Raw genomic sequence first — 18,481 nt, 5'->3', positions numbered from 1 at the left:
CAGTTCTAATGCTTGCAGATCAATTGGTAAGTATGGCACAACTATAAAATGATGTTCGTGTTATTATTTAGGTGGTATATGTTCATGCCTTACTGTTGTGTGTAGCTTGATAAAAAAGGTTTCTTTATAAATTATAAAGAATAATGCTTGTAGTAAAGGCCGGCAAGAAGTGCTATATTATCATATATGGAGATTATTATTATTCATTATATTGCATTTGGATTGTGATACTATTAGGTATTGAAATTTAGTATGAAAAAGAAGAAATTTTTGAGCAGGATTCTGGTTTCAATCCGTATTCGAGTTACGGTAACTCGAAAAGAAAAAAACCAAAGTAACGAAAGAAAATTAAGAACATTCGTTATACCGTGGACCACGGTCCATAATGCATTGTGGAACATGGTCATAAAATGACGCCGTTTCAGTAAGTGGGAGAAAAAAGCGGTCATAAGTCGTAACAGAGCTTCATAACTGATACTACAGTTCATCTCAAAAGATACTGCCCTACATTTGTTTATATATTATCGAATGAAACTGTAGTTATATCGAAATGTAACTGTAGTTGTGTTGAAATGTAACTGCAGTGTATATGAACTGATACTGAATAACAGTTTCACATTTGTGATTTTATATTATCGAATGAAACTGTAGTTATATCGAAATGTAACTATTGTTGTGTTGAAATGTAACTGCAGTTGTGTTGAAATGTAGCTGCAGTATATATGAACTAAAAGTGAATGGCGCGGAACGGAGGCCGTTTCATCCGTCTATTTTTATTAATCAAAACGACGTCGTTTTGATGCGCGGTTGAAAGTTGTATTTTTAGTAGTTGAATTAGTGAGTGTCGTCCTCTAGGAATGACTAGGACGGATTCGAGTAGCAAGGGATTAAACACGAGTTCATCAAGTGTTTGAAAGCTAACCAAAATGATGTATTCGTTTGCATAAGATAATTATAAATCACGCAATTGATTATAGTACTAAACAATGATAAAGAATAGGATTTAAATCAAATAATCTTGTACAAATGCTTCTTTAATGCTCTAAAGTTCTAGGCTAAACAATGCTCAACGTAACAATGAAGTGAGGAATCACGTTAATGCAAATGCCACTTTCGTGGACATGGCTACAACCAAAGTTCTAATCCCATTCTCATAGTAATTAGACTAGCAGGTGAGGTATTTAATCAAGCACCTTGTGTGCATAACCCCTTCCAATTAACTTCCCTTTCTCAATGGTAAGTTAGAAATGTGGAAAGGATTGGCCATGGTAAATCCCTATTCTCATAGGTGAAACACCAATTTCATACATCTTTTGAAAGGTTGGATCCTAACCAAACAAGTTTCAAATAATTCCCTAATTTTCACGATCACATTCATACTAAAAGCAATGCAAAACCTAGATTTAACAATTCATTTCATATAAGCATTCATACATAGCAATTCAATCTAAATCCCTAAAGGATTTAACTATTCATAATGCAATTGAAGATTAAAACAATTGGAAAAATAAGCAAGGAATTTAAATACAAAAGGAAATTGAGAATTACAAGAATTAGAAATAGAAAATCTTTACTTGATTGAATTTGTACAAAGCAAATCTGAAATTGAAGTTTGATGTGTAATTACAATGGAGAATTGTTCCTAAATCTTCTTCAAAAGTAATGGAATTACAAAGGATAGATGTTCTAAAGTGTTTGTAGAGAGAAAACCTAAAAGAAGACTTAGAAAAATTGAAAGATAGATTCAGAATAAAGCCTACTCCTATTTATACTATTATATTTGCGCCAAAAAAGGCCTCCAGGATGCCTGGTCACGATGGAGGCTTCATCGTGACCAGGCTTAAGCCCCGCAGGTCCTAGGATGTCACGCTGCAAGTCACGACGTGACCTACAGCGTGATGCCTAGGATCCGCAATAGTGGTCTGCAGGTCACGATGGAGGTCACGCCGTGACCTTCATCGTGACACACAGGCCACCTTCAGATGGGAGGCTTGCCACGCTACAGGTCACCGCGTGACCTCCAGCGTGACACCCTCTCGGTGGCACTTTCTGGCTTCTCCTTCGCTCTGATTCACCGTTGATTCTTGCCATGTATTTGCCCTTCCATTTGTGAACCAATTTGCATCAATATCATCCCAGTTTATCCACATTTGAAGCTCCTAGATGCCTAAGTTCCAGTTTCCATTCCTCAAGCCGAAAACGTGAGATATACTTCACTCTGGCACAATCACCTAGCATTTACTCAGATTTTATTTCAAATGAAGCATAATTAAGGGCTAATTCAAGGCTTATCAGCGGTCACAGTAAAATTTGCAAATTAGGAACACTTCAATGGATTTCTAGATGCTTTTAAAATTACATAGAATACCCTCTATATATTATCACACTTCCTAAATTAATGCAAATATAGTAATGGAATGACTAATTATTTTCCTAATTACCAATTACACATAAATACTAATGATTCTTCTAGTTACATAATAAGGTAATACTCCGTATATTATTCTTGCTGTGAGATCAGTGCCAATGTATCAGATACAAGATTCTTGAAATCATTTTTTTTAAAGGTAAACATAGTTATTCCATTAATTCATAACATAAAACGTTTATATCAATGATCAATGAAATGGTAAACCATTCCTTACAGTCAAACATAGAAACAACGTACAAGATTCTTGAAATCATTGAGTAGTCATTTTAAAAGTTTGAAGATAGAAAAGGATTTTAGCTACTATTTTGTTTCCTTTATTCCCTTTTTTACTTTTATATTTGGAGCTCGTTTACTAACTGAATTTTTTATTTCAATTTTAAAAAATTAAAAAATTAAAAAAATTAGAGAACAGAAAACATGTTTACTAACACAGTTTTCCATTTTAAAAACAGCAAACAATTTTTCAATTTTCAATTTTCTCACCATTATCTACTTACATATTTGTTTATTACTATGATTATATTCATTATCAATTTTCTTTTACTTATCTCCATTTTCTATCTTTTCTACATGCATTACTTAATCAAACATAACTTGTTTGCTTATGCTTAAAGTTAGACATTATTCACATTATTAAAATTAAAAAGCGAACTCTATACCAATTACCAAGTTTTATATTTTGATTGAACTCAATTGATTTGGTTCAGATATTTTTAGTTATGTTATATCATAATACAAGTTTGGCCCGGATATCGGATATTGAAATTTCACACATATTACTATATTAGAATTCAAAGTAAAAAATATATATATACATGTCATTCAAATGAATATATCTAGAAATATTTTAAATATTAGTTCAAAAAATATTAATATTATCTAAACTAAATTTTAGGTGAACTTAGATTATTGGTTCGGATATATTTTTAGTTATGTCTTCCCATATTGGCAATTTTTACATCACTAACCACAAAATATGACAACCATCTTGGCAATTTTTACATCCTCCCATCGTACTAGCCCTCCCATGTTATAAAATTTTGTATCTTAAGAGTATGAATTATGTACCTGAAACAAATTAGTAGTTGTGTCTAATGTTAGGAATTATGTGTCTTGTGTTTGTGAAATTCTATGCGTGTGAACACAAGTTTTGTACATAAATCAGATTTGAAAAATAAGTAAATATATAACATGTGTATGTAGTCATGTCTTGTGTTGTGATTTTTTGTTTTTTTTTTTTTTTTTGTATTATGAAATTTTGTACCTTACGAGTATGAATTTTGTACCTCAGCCGTTGATACATGTGAATGTGTTTTATGTTGTGAGTTTTTTGTATCTTGTGTTATGAAATTTTGTATCTTAAGAGTATGAATTTTGACCTGAAACAAATTAGTAGTTTTGTCTTATATTATGAATTTCTGTGTCTTATGTTGAGAAATTCTGTGCCTATGAACACAAATTTTGTACCTAAATCAAATTTGAAAAATAAGTAAATATATAACATGTGTATGCATCTTTTGTTATGATTTTTTGTGTCTTGTGTTATGAAATTTTGTATCTTACAAGTATGAATTATGTACCTCGTCGTTTTGATTCAGGGTCAACAATGCTATGTGGACCCTGCCATGATATAAATTGCCCATTTCTTTAGAAAAAGGCCGGTTTGGCATAAGTGCTGTGCTATTCATTTTTGCTTAGCTAACTTCTACCTTGTATATTTATTATTGAGTTTTATTAGGGTACTCCCAAATTCTACTCCCTGATGTGGCAAGTATGGATAAGACATTTTCATCTTGTGTGTCCAAAAAAAGTTTTCTACATTCAAGATTTATAAGACGGAGTAAAAGTTTGGAGTAGAATTTGGAAATGCAAATAGTATTTTCCTTTATTATTATGCTTTAGTTACGTACCGTGCTAAGAGCATCCACACTAGTGTGCTTTTCACGGTTTTTGAAGGTAAGTTGGTCACATGGAGAGAGAAGGTAGGTGAGAGAAAATTAAGTTCCTTCTGCAAAGTTAATTTTTGAAACAGTGTTTCGCTGACTTGCTATTAAGCTGTGTGCGTTTCGCGCACAACAAAGCCCAGTTGGGCGCTGGACTGCACGCAGTGGCTGGCACGTAAACAAATGTCTTTGTTTTTTTAAAAAAAAAATGTCATATCAGTGTTTGTTTTTATTGTTTAAATGTCATATCAGTATTTGTTTTTATTTTTTTCCCCTTTTTTTCTTATTCTCTTTCCATCTCTTTTTTTACTCTTCACACCTTCAAAAACTCTTCAAAAACTACAAAAAAAACTTCACTATTAAGGATGCTCTAATATCTCACCGTACTCTACGTTTTTAATCACTCTGACTGAAGCCTTTCCTGGCAAGGACTGAAAGCTGGCACAAATTAAAGAAGCAGGAATATGGCATGATTGCTGTCATGCCAAGAAAATGCTTATTGTATCTTGTACTATGGTTGGTTCAATGATATGACAATATAAAAATGTTTTGTGATCGATGTGAACGTCCTTAATTGTATCTTTGATTTAGATTGCCTCCCTCCCCCACCCCACCTCACCCCACCCCTTATATATGTACTGTACATATATATGCATATATAACATTAACGTATATATAAAATATATATTTATATATAAATTACTAAATGTTTGAGTAGCTTAGTTGTTTAAACCTTATTATGGATATTTGATATTTTATGGCATTTCTAACATCATTTAAATTTCATCCCACTCAGATGATTTTCTGAGTCCACCGTGAGTTTTGCTAAATGAATTTTGTTGATTTACATTGAGGTACAGGTGCTTTGCAAATCTTATCCACCAGAATTCATTGCATTAAATCGTAATACTTATCATTACCCTTGCCTTGATATCATTGTTTTATACTCTCTTAGTCTCATTTTATGTGTTTAGTTTGATTAACGAGGCTCGATTAAATTATTTTTAATTTAATTTTTCATAATATTAAGTTTAGTATTAATACATAATCTTTATAGTGATATTGTAGCAGACACTTTTTGCATTTATATAGTCTAGATCCTTCTTTGATAGCCATTGCTGGATCTTCTTCCCCTCTCCTTGCTTCTTGTTACACAGAACAGCAGTGGAGCAGATAAACATGCTATTGAAATTGCAATTACAATTAAAATTTGCTTTCAGGAAAGAATCTTAATGTTTGGCTTGGTGCTCGACTTCAATCTGTATTATAAATAGTTGCAATCGATGAATGAGTAACCAAAATATGTAAGCTCATTTAAAGCTCACCTAAATGTAATAATGATATGACACTGTCTGAATGACTGAACCGCGAAAGCTCTGATGAATTAATCTACATCAATCTTAATATCATGGACTAGCTAGGGTTCACAGTGCACTGTGAATCCTAGATTCCTAGTGCATGTGTATATATGTTGTGAGTTTTTATATCTTGTGTTATAAAATTTTTTATTTTAAGAGTAGTATGGACTCAAAAAAAAAAAAAAAAAAAAAGAGTAGTATGGATTCTGTACATGAAATAAATTAGTAATTGTGTTTATGTGATAAATTTGTGTTTTGTGTTGTGAAATTTTGTGCTTATGGACACATATTATGTACCAAAATCATATTCCAAAAATAAGTAAATATATGACATGTGTATGTGTCTTATGTTATGAAATTTTGTACGTATAAATTTTGTACATAGATATTTCGATCCAAGGTCAATAATGCTATTTGAACCCTAGTTCATGATATAAATTGTCGATCTACATGGTTTTAGCCCATTCATACATCTAACCATAGTTATATCATAGATCACGGTATATGTAGCAATATGCACCAGTAAATTATAATGTAGACCATGATCTACACTGCAAACTGGACCACTGATAAATGCTAATTTTTAATATATTAAATTTTTTAATTGCATTGAAATGGTTCATTTGCATGTAATATACTAAAAATGAACCTTAAAAAATAAACTTATAATACACTAAAAATAAACCTTAAGTATATTAAAAATTAGCATATATAACAGTGGTGCACTTTACATTGTTAACCATAACCCCCAATTCCCCTTCACTTGGTAGGAGACAGTCCTTCTTTCTTTAGTTCTTCATGTTATTCCCTTTCATCTCTTTGCTGTTTGTGCATCTTCAAAGCCAGTGATTTGGGACTTCAAGCGTTGCTTTGCCAGTTTTTTCTGGTAGTAGGCTAGGGAGGCCTGCCACCATATAAGAGCTCTTGGAAGTTGATGACTCTACCGAAAAAAGGAGAGTGGAGTTGGCTTCTTGGATCTTGATGATGGTTCTAGTTGTGAGCTTGGTGGTTTGTGTTTACACTTGTATGATTGTACTGTGGCCACAATTATGCAAGCGGTACATGGATAAGGTGTTGTCACTGTGAGAATAGAGCTACACCATAGTTGCAGCTCTCTCTGGTCAAACTTTGGTTTGAATAAAAGGGAGTTAGAAGGAGACATGATCGCTACGTGTTCGATGCATTGCTTCAATTGAGAATGGGGCTTGAATCTAATTGAGAGTCCAATGTCCACGAGAGTGGCATTGTCATTTAATTTAATTAACGGTGTCTCTCTAGTTCTCTTGTCAAAGCATTGTACTCTTCTAACCAAGGTCGCACTATATATAGTGTTGCGTCAAAGACAATGATTTGTCCAAAACTGTTGTCTTTTACACAAAAGATAACACTTTTATCAAAAATCGTTGTCTTTTTAGTGTTGTCTATGTGCATTTGTCTTGTAGTGATAGCTTCTATACAAAGGTGGCTTGGTTCAGACTTGCTTTTACAATTGATTGTTAATTGCATTTGTTAATTGTTTTATCATTGTACTTAGTTGTTCCTTGATGTTTTGCACAACTCATCACTCTTTGAACTTGCTTCTAAACACTCTACACACTCTTGTGCTTAACCACGTACAACTTAACCCTCCTCCGGTCCACTCATTGAGACTATATCCCGTGTGAGGATTCCCTCTCACACTTCACTCCATCACCACTAAACCCCAACTTTCAGAGAGAGGCGTGAGTGGATTCAAGATTAGAACACAAGAATCCATCACAAGCCAATCTAAAATAATATTATTCCTAATTAAACTTTTGTTAACACAAATTCAACAAATTTCTAAAGTAATTATACAATAAAAAATAATTTAAATATAGAACACGGTGTGGTTAATCACCATATGCACAAGGAAAAGCCGAAAACAAAAATGAACATAGACCATGGTATGGCCCATCACCAGATGCACAAGGCAATTGAAGCCAAAAGTAGGAAAAAAAAAAAGATCTTACCTCAAGAAAAAGTTGACCATTTCAATAAACAAACCCTAATTCAATATAATCACCTCACTAAAAAAAAAAAACAAAAATAATGACGGATTTTTCTGTTGCTATTCACTTGTGACGAAGTCTAATTCCATTGTTAAATTTAGCGACGGATTTTTCTGTTGCTAAACTAAAAAATCCGTCACTATTTTCCTCCCACGACGATTTGAATGACAAATTTTGCAAGAGAATAGCGACAGAATATTTCGTCACTAAATTTAGCGACGAAAATTTTCGTCACTGGTTTGTTTCTATTGTTTGGAATGAATGCTATTTAACTACAGCTTAGAGACGAAGATATCCATCGCTAAATTTAGTGACAGATGTTTTCGTTGCTATTTCGTTGTCATTCTTTATTGTTAGCTACGAATTCGCTGTGGTTTTTGTCCCATATTGAGGCTCAAACTCATGACTTCCCATATGAGAGAGCCACTACTCTGCCATCTGAGCATAAGGTGCTTGGTTAGTATTTCAATAATATAATTGCAAATTATATTATATTAAGACATTCAAACTCACTAACAATAACAATAATATAGCTTTGTAAAATGTTACATCGTTAGAAATGGTATTAAATATATTAATATACACAATCTAATCGTCACCTCAAAGTACACAGAATGAATTGACAAGAAATAACTAGAAGACCAAAAAGACTAAGACCACCAACTATTAAGCAATTCTAATCTAACTGAAACATCTATTAAATAATTAATAAAAGTATTGTTGTCTTCCTACATCATATCTATATGTCCCCAGCCCGCATCAGAAGGTCTTTCCATCCATTCTTTCGTGGATATGTGTTGATAAAATTGAACATAAGGTATTCGCAGAAATCCAAGAAAAGAAACAACCTACAAATTCAATTGAGAAACAAAATATTCATACAAAAAGTTATGTCAACTGTCAACATGTGTTCAAACAAATGATTTCAAGGTATTCATAGAAGAAACAATAACTGAAAAGGCCTCCCTAGTTCAATAGTAATGGTAATTTGTGAAACTAGAAAAACTAAGGGTGTGTTTGGTTTATGGGTTTAGCTATTAGGAATAGGAATCAAGTCATTGTTATTGTTTGGTTGACAGGTTTTTAGAACACTACTATAGGATTTGATTACTCCTTAATTAGAAAACTCATTCCCGAATAAAATAAGGGTTTCATTCCATTATTCCTCCTCCTAATTGGTAATTTGATTTTTAAGTTTGGATTTGTGCTTTAAGATTTTTGTTATTATTATTATTAGTTTTTGTTCATAATATTAGTACTTTGGATGTCTTTATATTAGAACAATAAATTGTCTTGATTTTTGTTGTTATATTTTTAAACCTTTATTCCCATTATATGATCATACATCACCAAACAACAATATTGGTAATCATTCCAATTCCACCCTACTACCAAACATGCAAAATACTTTCACCAAAATCCATTACTATTACCAAGTTTTATTTGATTCTTATTCTGATTCCGATTCCCATGTGCGAACCAAACACACCCTAAATAACGTGCCTTAAGAGGTATGATGAAACTTGAAAAGATAAATTGCGTTGTGAACTCTACAAATATCAGGCATTTCATTATTTCAATTGCTTCCATTAATGATGCAAAAATTAGCAAATAAAAGAATTTTATACACAAGATTCAACTTAGAGGTGCCATTAGTTTCTTCTATGTTAAGCTCATAGAAGACGAAATTGATTGGAAAAAATTAATGAGAGGTTTAACAAAGAGATCCCATTAATTTCTTCTACGTCAAGACCTGGAAAGTAAAAATGCCATAAAAGATCTTGCTAAAATTCTTTTATATGCAATCTACTATTTTGGTGATTCACCCAAAATCATCATTTTCAGTGGAAATATGACATTGCAAATACCTCAACTTTGACGTTCTCATGAGCGAGTTCCTTCTGTTTCAATGCTTCTTCATTTGCATGAGAAATGTTTTTATACTGCAATAACAGCGGAATTTAAGCAATGAAGCAATACAAAAAGCAAATTAAATAACCACACTCAGAGCTTCTTGTCTAGAATCCTGAGGCAAGCCGGGTCATCATTCATAACAATAGTCCAAGATGTTAGCAATGGAGAAAATTAAAGTGTCAACTCCGAAGAGCTCACACACACCCCTCCCAACCAATTTTGCCCATTATATTATTCCAACCCTTGGCTATCCGGATTGGTTCATTTATGGAATTAGGGCTAACTAATTAAGAAAATATGGTTGAAGATTGGTTCTAACCTGAGCATTTGCAAGTTGTTGTCGACTTGCCGGTCGCTGGAGACAGAGTGGAACTACGGGCTGGGTTGGGCTGGGCTAGAGACGGAGTGCTAGCGGTGGGGAGTGGCTGGGACTTGTGATGGAGGTGGTAGTTGCGGTGGCGGTTAAAGAAGCGATGGTGGGAGTCTATATGGGAAGGTTGAAGAACAGAGAAGGCGGCGTAAGCTACCATGGTCTCGCAAGTAGCTGAAGGAAAATAGAGAACAAATCTAATACATAATAGCCTTATAGATTATATTAGGGTTAAAAACTAAAAAATAGCAACGGATCAATATTCTGTCGCTAACTAAAATATAAAAACAAGAATTCTCGCCTTGTATATTTAGCGACGGTATTGAGAATTCGTCGCTATATACTGATGGATTCAATATTTCACCGCTCAAATATAAAAACCAATTATCCCCTTGTATATTTAGTGACATATTTGAGAATTCGTCGCTATATTGCGATGGATTCACTAATTTGTCGTTAAATATAGTCAAAAATTCAATACTTTGTCGCTAAATCGTATCAATTAAAAATTTTAAAATTTTTGAACTCAACTCATCAAAAATTTGCCGCTAAAATTAGTTATGTATTTAACGACAGAAATACTTCATCATTAATCCGTTGCTAAATGTCAATTTAAAAATAAAATTAAAATCCATCTCTACATTGACGTTATTCCGTCACTAAATTAGCAACGCATTATTTCGTCGCTAAATATATCACTAATTTACAAATAAAACTTGTAGGCCTGCAAGTTTTATTTATAAATTAATATATGAAATGGATATACATAATAATTTCTCAAACTCAATATATATATATATATGCAATAATTTCTAAAACTCAAAATATATACACAATAATTCTTAAAATTCTAAATATATACACAATAATTCCTAAATTTTGAAATATATACACAATAATTCTAATTCATGTATAAGTGATAGTCTATTTTCCTATTCGTCCTAGTTATCTTTTTAACTTATTTGTTTGATAGAATTAGTCTTATCGCAAACCCTAAATTTGTTTATTCGCACAGTTACTGCAACAGTGATACGACTAAGTGCGAAATGTAAATCAAACAGAAAGCAAATGACACACGGTATTGTTTACCCAATTCGGTAGTGTGACAAATACAAGGCAAGCCCTTTACAACATTTTGTTTGGGAAATTGTTCAAGACTTTGAAAATTTAGATATCCAAAGGAAAGAGGCCAAAGACACGAGTCATCACGCACAAGTGCACGCAAACATTTATATTCACCTTTAGAAATATTAACGAGAAACATTCAATTCTTTGATAAATAGGTTTTAAGAATCAGGGTACCATATTTATCAAATATCGAGATTTGGTTGCCAGAAATATTCATCACATACCCTCTTTTTGGCTAATTGACCAATGCTTCCCTCAACCTTTCAAAGTCTATGTGTTAGAACTTGTGTTGAAACACGTGTTATTTTGTTCACCATAAGCTTTGTTGGAGTGATTGTCACTTAGCTTCTTCCTAAGGTCTACCTCTACCTCGAGAGTTTCTAGATTTTTTACTGGAATCACCAATCGAGGCTTGCACTTGAAGAGGTTGTTCAAACGAATTCTCAAATTTGTTGTCATTATCATTCAACCTCAATTTGTGTGCTTTCAATGAACTAGACAATGACTTGACTGTCATTGTTGTTATATCTTTAGCCTCCTCAATCGCGTTCAGAATATGCTCAAACCCTGGAATCATGGTTCTCAAAATCTTTTCTACCTTACTTTGTTTGTGAGAGTTTCACAAATGTTCTTCATGTCGTTGGCCAATGCTAGAACATGACTGATATAGGAATCAATCGCATCACCTGACTTCATCTGCAGTAGCTCGTAGTAACGCCTTAATATTTGAAAATACACCCTCTTGATTTTTACATCACCCTTGTACGAGTTGATCATGATATTCTATGCCTCATGAGAGCTCTTTGCACCTTCAATATGCTCAAAGGTTTCATCACTCATCCCTTGATCAATGTAGTACAATGTCTTCTTGTCTTTCTTCTTCTTAGCTGCATTGTCCTTTAATTTGCAGGTATTCCATTTTCAACAATTTCAAGCAGACCATATGATAGTGAAAAAACACATCCATTTGAGCGCTTCAAACAATTGTAGTTTTTTCCATCAAGAATAGGAATACATATATAGTTGGGTTGTGTTTGTTCATTGTGACAGGTTGGAAGGTCTACAAATGTCTTTGATACCAATTTGTAGAAAAATTGAAGTATAAGGTTGCAGAACAGAGGTGTCTTGAATTGAAACTGATGTTGTAACAACTCTGATAGTTGATACAGGACAGAAAGAAATTAAAAGAACATAAGGAATATATATTGCAGATGATTATATTTTCACTTTGTCTTGTTCTCATGATTACAAAGCCTGTCCTAAAGCCTTTACATATGTGTATGAACAACTAGAAAGTAGATCAAACAAAGAAATAAGATCTTGTAACTTAGGATTTTGACCGACAAATAGAATTATTCAACATGAAATAATAAACACAATTAATAAATCAGAATTAGTTAGTCAAACACCCGTCATCACCTTGGACATATAGTAGTTTATTCATAATAATGACATATGTATTCAAAATAAAATATTAAAATTACTAACAACATTAAAGCAAAATATCCAAATAAACAATTTAGATGGAAATTGGAGATGTAACATTTATTCCCTCTCATTATATATATAGATAGGAAAAATCACTTTTGTGCTCGAGTCATCTTCCTAAGCTCATATTGAAATTTTCCCATAATTAGTGGAGGCAAAGCTAACGCCACCAGTTTACCCTTTGTATCTTCCATCCTTTTATGAGATACCAAGAACCCAACTCCATACCCAACGCCATAAACGCCACCAAATATAGGCTTACCCCATCCAAAATCCACATCATCATATCCAAATCTTGAATTGTCTGTTATTAAGAAATTCCTTAGTACAGCCCCCCTTGGTCTGCCACTAGTAACCATAAGATCTGTAATCGATTTAACATAATCGTCGTTAACAATATTTTTAGCCTCCCTAATCAATTTGGCTGCGTATGATATCGGATTTGAACACAACAATTTGGCTTTGGTCACCGCTGCTGCTAATACGATTGCATTACCATAGTATCCAAGGGGCAGTTTCGAGTCTTGCAACTTTTCTCGTATATTGACAATAATGGTCAATAGCACTGTTGAATTAGGGTCTGGTCGGAGAGCAATGGTACGACATTTCCATAAGCACGCACAAAGTGCCTCGAATGTGGTACTTGCAGGGCATTGGTCCTTGATAGCTTGCAGCTCTCTTGAGCCAAAAGTGAAAGAACGTTTGATCAAGAGGGAGTGACATATATTTTTGCTAAAAAACACACAAGGATCACTCGCTAGCTTTTGTACGTTGATGAATTTGGTGATACGTAACAATTTTTCAAAGTCCCACCACCTTGTAGTCTTGGATAGATCGAAATCCTTGAACTGGTTGTGTTCATAGGTGATGGTTGGGGTTGACCTTGCCGTTAAGAGGCCTCTCTCCCAAATCGGAAATGTTGAAGGAGCAGAAACACCCTTTGCAAGTTCACTCACTGCATTTACAAACTGAATGAACCCTTGGGCATCCATCATGGTATGGTTGAACCGAATTCCCAATGCAAAGCCACCACAAGTAAAACGGGTTACCTACATCACAATACATTATAACCAAGTAATGTTATTAAATGGGTGGAAAGGTATTAGATAATGATGATATTTTTAAGTGATGTATAGAGTTAGGCACGCCAATGTTCAACTTTAGCCAGCTTGTCCACATTGATTAGTTAAGAGTCTTTTTTACTCGATTATTAATAGAATAGTGATATATGTCCCTACAAAAATCACTCACACTTTGTCACTTTTTGATGTGACAATTTGTAGTAACATATTTGAAATATTAAAAAAAAAAAAAAAAAAAAAAGAAAAAGGAAAACATAAAGCGTGTAGGAATTTTTCACGAATTTGAAAATAAATGTTTCTCCAAAATGGTTAATCCAAGGTTGAAATAATACTTGAAAGTTTTGAAATTTGTGTTTGAGAGATGGATTTTTTAGTATTTATATTTGGAGTAAATTCCACTAAAGGTCTTCCAAATTTTAGACATTATCAATTTTGGTCCTCAACTTAAAAGCCTACCTCAATATGTTCTCCAACTTCTTCAAAGCTACAATAATAGTCCTCTCAATTTGAAATGCTACCAGTTTTGATCCCCAACTTACAAGCATACCCAATAAGTCAACTTCTTTAAAGCTACAACAAATAGTCCTTTGCTTTTTGATTTTTGATTTTTTGTTATTTTTGTAAATGAGTCTTAAAAATTGTACTATAATTAGAAACACACTTATTGGATCTAAATGTGCATATTCTATATTTTGAATTATATAGGTATTAGTTTGATAGATTTAATTTAATATCCAATACTATAAAATGTATTTTTATATTTCAATCATGAATAATTTCTATTTTTTCTTAAGTTAAGTTGTGTCATTTAAAAACAAATGTTATAATTTACCAATTTATTTTCACAATTATGAAACTGCCCAATTGTAAACCATAAACATTAACTCATAATTTTAAACTCTTTTTTTTTTTACTATACTTGGTATAAAAAAAATATGGTAGATATAATAGCTTAATCTGCTAAATCTTCATACTTATGAAAATTTAAAAAAAAATATGTAAACAAATTCTCTAATTGTTGATATATGAGAATATGCTTATGTTTCCTAGAATCCGTGATTTAGTTTACATGCAAAAAAAATTACTTTCCCATAGGGCAGATCATTTCACACAACAGCTCTCTGAATCTCCTTGCAAATTTTGATTTTAAGATTATCCTTATATTGAGTGAAAAGAAAAGTGGATATTACTACTTTGCCTTCTAATGTCAGTGTACTTTTACAAAATAAATAAATAAATAATAATAATCAACGAAGGACTATTAGTGGTAGCTTTAGAAAAGTTGGAGGACTTATATATATTATAATAGACTTGTAAGTTGAAAGCTGGTAGAACCTCAAACTCAAAGGACCTTTAGTGGAATTTGGACTATTAGTGGTAGTTTTAGAAAAGTTGGAGGGTTTAATGTGGTAAAATTGTAAGTTGAGGAACAAAGCTAGTAATGCCTCTAACTCGGATTATCTTTAGTGGAATTTATTCTTATATTTGAGAGGAAAAAAAAAAAAAGTCTACAAAAGTCTTAATATGAAAAGTGTCTATAAAAATTTAAAACTTATTTAAATATCAATTGACTTTTATACACTCTTTAAAAGTTCAAATCGAATATCATCACCTGAATTTTACAGACTTTTTTAAATGAATACTAACCAATTTTTAAAGACTCTTTAAAATTTTGAATCGAATGCCTTCAAATTTTTAAAGTTTATAAAAGTTATAAAGTGTGAATTAAATACACCACCATAGTTTTTGACAAATAATTTGATAACAATACATTTTTTGTATTGACTTTAGCCGTTATGTCAAATTTTGTGAATTTATAATTTCGTTTAGTGATTGGTATCTCTAGAGAAAGAAAAAGAAATTACTCCATTCGTCTCATTTTCCATTTTCATCCGTCCCAAAAATATTGTCTACTTTCTAAAATTAAACACATTACATTTTATTTTTCCTATTTTACCTTTTTAACTTAAACTACAACTACTCCATAGTCTGATACTCATTAAACAACTGTCATCCACTCAAATATCCTCAAAATTCATGCCCAATTAGAAGAAAGTAAAGAGCATATCACTACATTTCTCTTCCTGGATTTCTTCATTTCCACTTTGCAAACATAAAAGAAATGAAGAACATATTGTACATTTTTCTTCTCAGCTCTCTTCATTTCCATTTTGCAAATAGGGGATTCAACTCAATGGTTATAATCCTTTATGTCTTTAAAATCTATAAACATTGCTATTCTCTAGTTTTTTGTCGATCTTTTTATCGTTCTTATAGTCAAATGTAGATCTGATAATTTTTAGAAGAAACAAGTTTGTGTATTTTTTTTTAATGATTACTAGGTGTATAAAGAAGAATATAATGCATAGAAGTTATGGAGTATTTGCTGATGAAAGATGATGAATTAATTGCAAATGAGATGAAGAAATGTACAGAGTAGTAAAGTTGTCAAATGAGATGAAGAACGAAGAAGAAATGTATTGTAGCAAAGTATCCAAATTGCCAAAGAGTATAAGGGCATAAATGGAAAGGGAGCCGACTTTCTTTACTTGCCTTAAAATATAATGCTGCCAAAACTAAGTAACATAGACATTTCGGGACAGAGAGAGTATGATTTTCACTTGTACGTTTTTTTCACTTATCAATCTTGAATATTAGGTAGAAAACTTTCATTTTCAGTCTTCAACCTTCAACCCTCATTCGAACTCTAAAAACTAAATTTGCATGTCCTCAACAAAATGGAGCTAGTCTTGAGAAGGTGATTGCTAAAGTAAAGTATTAAATCATGAAGTAATTCAAGAGAAAATAAAAAAATAGCTGGCTATTATCTTACTTGAATAAGTAGAAGAGGGCAATCAATGATCCCTTTGGAGCCCGGCACAGTGTTGAGGAGTTGCTTCAAGTATGGACATGGTGGCTGCATGGATTTATCACCTATCTGCTCAAGCTTAACATTGGCTTTTGCTTCAACAAACAAAACCCCTTTCCCATTGCAATTCACTATCAATTTTCCATTCTCCCCTTCAAAAATCCTACCCGCCAAAGGATAGTAGAAAACAAGTGCTTTAGCTAACCCTTCTTTGATAGCCATTGCTGGATCTTCCCCTCTCCTTTCAACACTGTTCCTGTAAAACATCAAAACTGGAATATGAAGTCGAACGGTGCCTTGATCGTCGAGATCGGAAAGCGGTTTTTGTTGATGAGGTGTGGAGGCTGATGGCACGATAAGCTGGGGCTTACTTCTTGTTACACAGAACAGCAGTGGAGCTGATAATAAACATGATGCCATTGAAATTGCAATTACAATTACAATTACAATTTGCTTTCAGGAAAGAATCTTAATGGTTTGCTTAAGTATTCGATTTCAGGCTTGCTGCTCTACTTCAATCTCTACTATAAATAGTTGTCAAATGCTACCAACAGCTGCCATGCAAGAGATGAATGAGTAACAAAAAATAGGTAGGCTCATTTAAAGCTCACTTAAATGTAATAAGGACATGACGTATATGTACGCACTGATAGTTGTCCCACTGTCTAAACAAAAATAGTACCGTAACACTTTTTGAATTTGAATTGGACCGAATAAGCCTATTAAAAGTTCTATACCATGTAATTTAATAGAAGGCGGCAACGTACGTCTAATATATTTTGTTATACTACCCTATAAGAAATTTCACATTTAGTAACAACAGAAGTTGTCACCAAAACTATTGATTTTGGTTAGTATTGAAATTAGTGACCAATTTTTGAAGTCGTCACCTGTTGTCACTATATCTTCCGTCACTATTGTAGTAGTGACTGTTTTGAAAAGTTGTCACAATTACTCAAGACTTTTGTGACAAGGTTTATGTTCACTAAAAGTTGTATTTGAGTGATACCAATAGCGGTCACAATAAATGTACATTTTGTGACTAAATATGTTATTACAAAAAATTGATATAGTGACAACTAAAATCGTTGCAACTATTATTCTAGTAATAGTGGCAACTTATTTGTAACAAATACTTACTTGTCACAATTATCATATTATCCGTGACCAAAAAAAAGTTATCACAATTATCCCACATAATAGTGTCGAATTATTTTTTTTGTCAGAAAATGGATATTATTTGTGACTAAATTACGAAGTGTCACAAAAGATTTGTCACTAAATGTCTTCATTCTTGTAGCGTTGTATATATTATATAATTTTTTTATTATATTTTAAATATTTAGAGTATATATGACAGTGATACAATAACCACTTTATATACATATTTCTTTTTTAATTATTTTAAATATTTAGAGTATATACGGTATTTGTTTTTTTTTTAAAAAAAATATCTAAAGTATATATAACGGTTAATCAATAACTGCCGTCAATATTGCAAAAATCGCACCTATGCATCGATTAATCGGCGCCTAAGTGCTAGGCACTGTCGGACTGTGGCGAGTTTCCATTTAGGCGCCACCTAGTCGGCCTATCGACTATGCGCCTAACTTGGCCGACTTGACGCCAAATTGGTCGAGTCAACCGAGCTAACTCGCAAAATTGACCGAGTTAACTCAGCCAAATAATTAATTTTTTTAAATCTTATTTAATTTTTTCTTTAAATCTAGAGTCATGTGCACAATGTGCAACAATTTTTTAATTTAAATCTAGAGTCATGTGACCATGTGCAACAATTTGTTAATTTTTATGTGTGTGTATATATATATAATTCATTAATACCATACACATTACAATAACACAATCAC

At 32.5% G+C, this 18,481-nt stretch overlaps 1 protein-coding gene across 1 annotated transcript; it reads right to left on the bottom strand.

Annotated features, from left to right (window-relative positions):
- Positions 1-12,619: 12,619 nt before the first annotated feature.
- Positions 12,620-17,106, bottom strand: LOC116002987 (methanol O-anthraniloyltransferase-like). Its single transcript, XM_031243173.1, has 2 exons — positions 16,578-17,106; positions 12,620-13,711 (listed from the first exon to the last, which is right to left on the bottom strand). Exons 1-2 carry the CDS (start codon positions 17,031-17,033, stop codon positions 12,755-12,757), a joined length of 1,413 nt encoding a protein of 470 aa, XP_031099033.1. The 5' UTR covers positions 17,034-17,106; the 3' UTR covers positions 12,620-12,754.
- Between the last annotated feature and the right edge of the window lie 1,375 nt (positions 17,107-18,481).

This window comes from Ipomoea triloba, chromosome 13 (genome assembly GCF_003576645.1).
Source record: "Ipomoea triloba cultivar NCNSP0323 chromosome 13, ASM357664v1".
NCBI classification, from domain to species: Eukaryota; Viridiplantae; Streptophyta; class Magnoliopsida; order Solanales; family Convolvulaceae; genus Ipomoea; species Ipomoea triloba.
Note: the sequence above shows the minus strand (reverse complement) of the source record. Positions and strands in the feature narration are given on the sequence as shown.

Coding starts and splice junctions, on each gene's coding strand:
- LOC116002987 (XM_031243173.1), bottom strand. CDS start 17,033: ATGGCATCATGTTTATTATCAGCTCCACTGCTGTTCTGTGTAACAAGA. Junction 13,712..16,577: donor GCCCTCTTCTACTTATTCAA/GTAAGATAATAG, acceptor ATTGTGATGTAG/GTAACCCGTTTTACTTGTGG.